Raw genomic sequence first — 5,175 nt, 5'->3', positions numbered from 1 at the left:
CCTGCAGGGCTCACACACCCTAGCGAGCCATGGCGCCACTTTCCCGCTCTGACCCCATGCCAGCAAGGAACCTGCAACTGTCCTCGTGCCCGCGACCAGTACCGGACTGCACCCAAGGCCATCAAGCGCATTAACTTCAGCCTCGGTGACTGGTTCACCGTCACGGACCACTGGGTACAAGGCTGCATGTTCTGTGAGTGCTGGGTCATTGACCTCAGCATGCCACCCAAAGGGATCAAGTGTGCCACACTCTTTCTCCTGCTCACCTGCTTCAAGTCCCTTGATGACATTCACCTCCTATGGCCGCTCTACAGCTCTACAACACCACTGCAGAATGCTGCAGCATCATCACCGCCTTCCACCATGCCACTAAGCTGACCGACGACCTGGCCGCCGAACAGCAGGCACAGTTCGGTGCTGAACTGTGTCTGCTGGAAGCCATCACAGCCAACACACGCCGACGGTACCGAAATGAGTTCCGCTGGGTGCAACAGCTGGAGGCGCGCCGTGCACCCAGCACCAGCACCTAACAGGCAGCGAGCATCATATCTAAGCTTCCTGTGCTCAAGCCTTCCCGCGGTTTAAAACTGGGTGTACTGTCTCAGCATGACAGGCCTTCCTTGGTGGCGTCCAGCATATCTGCTGGACTGCAGGCTCGAATCCTGCACTGGCCCCATTTGGCCCCATGCTTCATTTCCTGTGGACTGCTTTCTGTACTGCCGAGGGATACTATCACACACAGCACACACGGCACTGGACAGGAGCTACGGCACCCTCGGGACCGATGGGACCGCGCCTCGTCCGCACTCCTGGCTGGCATGCTGTCCCCGCGCCAGGGCTGCGGCCACTGGGTCCTCCTGCCACATCTGCTGCCAGCGCTCACACTCCTGGGCGGCATGCTGTGCTCGCGCCACGGCCGCCGGGTCCTCCTGTGCCGCCGGTGTAGTTATTGATACACGTAGGGACCGCAAGAAGTCCATTGAACGGAGTGAACCAAGACGTGGTGGATTGCCGGACGCCGGCCGAGCAGTTGACGGCGACCGACCGCCCAACTTCTGCCCGTCATGCTGCATATTTGCAATGAACGCTAAACTTCTACTCGCTGAAGTACACTAAATTTCCGATGGCAATGGCACCACCCGAACTCGTGCAGCAACCTTGCACGTGTAGCAAAGCGCGATATGCAAAATTACCGTATCGATCTCTTAACCTTCCATAGGAGCTACGGCGATATATAATATAATATATATTCATATATGTACATGCGTCCTTGTGCGCGGCCCATCCGTATGTGCGTCCAAGGTCTGACCATCCCTATTCCTCGGTATTGCTATCCCTGCCTATCCCTATCCCTCCCTCCCAACGTATATATTTGCGCACACATGCATATATGCATGTGTATTGCATATATATGTATCTTGTGTAACGGCATTCCTTCCGACCCGAACTTTCCAAAACGCTCCCGCACGGACGGACGGACGGACGGACGGACGCAGATTTTTCTCGGGATAGTCCTCCGCTCCTTCATAGGAGCTACGGTGACGCACGCACCTTTTTCTCGGGATAGTCCTCCGTCCGCTCCTTCATAGGAGCTACGGCGATCCTCTCCCCACCTTATGCCCCTCTTTTCCTCTACACCTCCCTCACGTATCCTAATCCCGAACTCGACCCCCAGGCTGTCCTATCCTTCCAAGACGTGGTTGCCTCCTGCCTCTTCACGGCGTTCTGTGTGTTGCTGATGGTGGTGGTGGCGCTGTTGGGCTTCCCCTCCACCATGTTCCTGGTGCTGCTGTGGCAGGTGCGGCCGCCCTCGCTGAGGGATGCGCTGCCACCGCCGCCCTTCAGCTACTTCATGAAGCTGCCGTGCAAGTCCGCGGCAGAGTTTGGGTGAGAGAGGGACGTGTGTGCGTGTGTACTGCTGTAGGTGTGTATGGGTATGGGTAGGGGCCTGGCTTTACCTTTGGCCAGCATGTGCCCTTTTACCTGATGACTGCGGTGTCTGCTGGTGTCTGCGGCGGTGGTACTGGGGAGGAGGGGGTCATCGCTTTGAGTCGTCAAGGCGCATAGCGAGCAGCAGCAGCAGCAGCACGGGGAAGCTCTCCGAGCGGCGCCGGAGAGGCCCCGGGCTAGGGGGATCCTCTCGGTGCTGTCGCCTCATGAGCTCTCCACACCACCACCCGGGGGGAGAGGATGTGAGATGGCAGAGCGTGCGGGCGCAGGGAGGGCGGTAGCGGTGGTGGTGGCGACAGTATGTGCAGGATTGGCATCCGGGTGACAAGAACCCGGAGGGCAGGTGTCAGGTTAAAACTGTGGCCAATCATGGTGGGCAGGAGGGGGAGGGGGTGAGACCTCTGAGGAAGGGGCGTCTAGGCTTGAGCTTATCCCAGGGGAACATGCAGATCGAAGGCTTTGACAAGCGGCGGACCGAAAGCCTGGCGCTTGCATCTTGTATCTTTATACAAGTGTGTTGTGTCGGTAGTATGACAGATCGCAAGCACAGTTGTTGTTCTTGAGCAGGTCGAGACGGCTGAGCTCCCTGGGTCGTGAGCAGGAAGGGTCCAGTCCTGAAGGGAAACCTAATTGCAAAAGTGCGCGTATGCGGCGTCGTGACAGGGGATGCTGGGCACACTGCCCGTGCTGCAAATTGTATCGACAGTTGCCAGAGGGAAAGGGGAGGGTGGGAGAGGGACAGCGCAGCGAAAGGACATTTTACGTTTATGTCGTAAGCAAGACAGCTTTGCAGCGTTTACTTGAGCCTCTTGAAACAGCATCGTCTTCCTCCGCGCGCCGATGAACTGCAGAACTTTGGGGTAGGGCAACGTGTGTGAACCATACATAATCTTTATGCCACTTTCTCATCAGCGTATTGAACATGAGGATCTTTTTGTTTCTTTCCTTTGCATTTATGCCAGCGCGACTTGTCCTTTATGCGCCCAATTGGGTAGCGGGCAGGGGTCCTGGGCAGGTTGCTGAGCGACTAAATCTCAAATGCATGGTTGGCTAAGTAGATGTTGAGAGGGACTTAAGCAGCAACCTGCCAAGGCAAGAAGGGTAAAGGGTGAAAGACGGGCATGGGATCTGTTGGCTTCTAGGCCAATAGGTGTTTGTAATCACTGCATTGGCCACTTTTTTCCAAAACCTTGTCGGAAAAGCGCAAAAGTCCATGCGCTCCGCATGCAGCACGGCCAGGACAACGGTGGTGCGTTGTCATAGTCAATGAAGGAGCACATGGGAAGGCAGGCTGACGATTTGGAAGGCACAGGCAGCTGCCGCGTAACTCGAGCGCGTAAACGTGTCGTCACAGAGGAGAAGAATCACGAAACACCGCACATGAAGGTTGCTAACGCATGTGATGTTGGTCACAAAGACTTATTGGCAATGCTCGCTGATACAGAGGGCGGGCACATGTTGCTCGTATCTGTGCGGTCCAGGTGACCATTTTCCTGAGTAAGCTTCCATTTTTTCCTTGTGATAGTCACTAGTAAAATTTAAGAGAAAGTAATTTTTTTGAGATTTGCAAGAAACCATCATGAAGGCATCTGTAGGCCGACTCACCTTGCTACAGACAAGTTACAAGGAAATGAAATTCCCCGACATATCCCTTTTAAGTTTATTCCAATCAATAGCCATTAATTTAAGAAGCTTAAAACACAGCGATCAATCTTTTCGTTGTTTATTCGGCGAACGTACGGCGCTGGTGGTTGATAGAGTTATGACCCAAAATAGCGCTTCGCACAATTCCAGAAATGTTAAATAACGTATAGTATAAGGAATAGGCACGGAAACATATATCCCATCATTACACGCCGCAAAGCGTCAAGCCGTTCAGCTGGACACCAAAACCTTAAGCAGGAGCTTCACCATGATCAATCACACAGGTAAAGCAGTCTCAAAGAAACCGTTTATGGAATCCATTGTTTTATAGGTTGCGTGTGATGCGTGCACATTTTTCTCTACTGCTTTCATCGCTAAAATGCCACCCAGTTGCGGCTCGGTGCCATCGCCATAAAGGTGAAACTTACAAACCAATCTACGCTGCTTACTAACCTCTATGCAAATCGTAGGGCTTGGCTTGTGGCATATGATGGCTGCCGGGACCGGTAAGCATGACACATCCTGTAAACCGATATGATTTTCTCGTAATAACAATCTCGATCCAATAGATTAGCTCATAAATTCTTCTCATCTTACAGCTGCTTTGAAGCTTGCTTCTGGCTGAGCCTGTCTCTGGTTTTCGCACCGTCTAGACAGTACTGCTATGGAGCTAATACTCTTCCCTGTGTTCTCATCATTCCAGACACTGCAGATGAGTTTGTGGGGTTCAACGCTGTGGCTGACGAAAACTGTCGTAGAAGATGTGATGCCGGGCGCTTACCCTCCGGTGCGTATCTGTAAACGCTGTGTCTATAAACTGATACATACATAAGCTAACATAACAGACATAATCCCGTTTATTCGCCGCAGATTGCGGCACGGTTAGCGACTACACCAGGCTATCAGTTGCGTCGGCCAGCTCGGAAGGCCTCTCACTTGCGAACAGCACAAGCTACGCATCCTCAACCGCGGATCTCAACGACGCAACGGATTGCCCCACAGACTCACACAGAGCAACCCACTTGCACGAGGCGGCAGAACCCAGCGTACAGTCAACAACGACCGATAACCCAACACCCTCCACAACGCAGCACGACACCTCGCTTGTCCCACAGGCGGTCGTTGACGTGCTGCTTCACCAGCTTAGCACGCCGTACGAGGAGCCCCTATTGAATGAAGATTGCCCGTACAACATACGGCGGCACTGGTACGAGACCTTCCCCGCCCGCGAACGTCACCATCGCCACAAGCTGCAGCTCCAGCTCTCGGCAATTTTGCAGCGAGTGCAGCCGCGGACCCAGGTCGTGGGATTCATGCCTGATGCTACAGCCAGCACACAGCGCGCATCAGCAGGGGCTGTAGCATCCTTATCGGGGACCAATGCGACGGCCATGGGAGCGCCACCCGCGACCGCAGGCCCCAAGGGCCCTCGGTCCGTCCGCCGCCCGCCCCCCGGTGCCGTGCTGGGTCGGGGCGGCCTGAGCGCCGCCCTGGGGACAGTGCGCTTCGTGCTGCTGTTGTAATAGCGCGGAGGGGAAGAAGAAGTATTATGTGCCGATCAGGGGAGGGAGACCTGTGGCT

The 5,175-nt window shown here is 54.7% G+C and overlaps 1 protein-coding gene across 1 annotated transcript in view; it reads left to right on the top strand.

Annotated features, from left to right (window-relative positions):
* VOLCADRAFT_92598 (uncharacterized protein) overlaps nucleotides 1–5,117 on the top strand; it is a gene marked incomplete at both ends in the record, with an annotated part of 21,332 nt that extends 16,215 nt beyond the window's left edge. Inside the window, 7 exons of the mRNA XM_002952026.1 lie at nucleotides 100–193; nucleotides 315–463; nucleotides 837–1,107; nucleotides 1,676–1,798; nucleotides 1,846–1,887; nucleotides 4,307–4,381; nucleotides 4,710–5,117. Coding sequence (XP_002952072.1) covers nucleotides 100–193; nucleotides 315–463; nucleotides 837–1,107; nucleotides 1,676–1,798; nucleotides 1,846–1,887; nucleotides 4,307–4,381; nucleotides 4,710–5,117 — 1,162 coding nt within the window. The remainder of the gene's footprint in view (nucleotides 1–99; nucleotides 194–314; nucleotides 464–836; nucleotides 1,108–1,675; nucleotides 1,799–1,845; nucleotides 1,888–4,306; nucleotides 4,382–4,709) is intronic.
* Between the last annotated feature and the right edge of the window lie 58 nt (nucleotides 5,118–5,175).

The sequence above is a fragment of the Volvox carteri genome (genome assembly GCF_000143455.1).
Source record: "Volvox carteri f. nagariensis unplaced genomic scaffold VOLCAscaffold_27, whole genome shotgun sequence".
NCBI lineage: Eukaryota > Viridiplantae > Chlorophyta > Chlorophyceae > Chlamydomonadales > Volvocaceae > Volvox > Volvox carteri.
The sequence above is the reverse complement of the archived record's forward strand: the minus strand, read 5'-3'. Positions and strand labels throughout refer to the sequence as shown.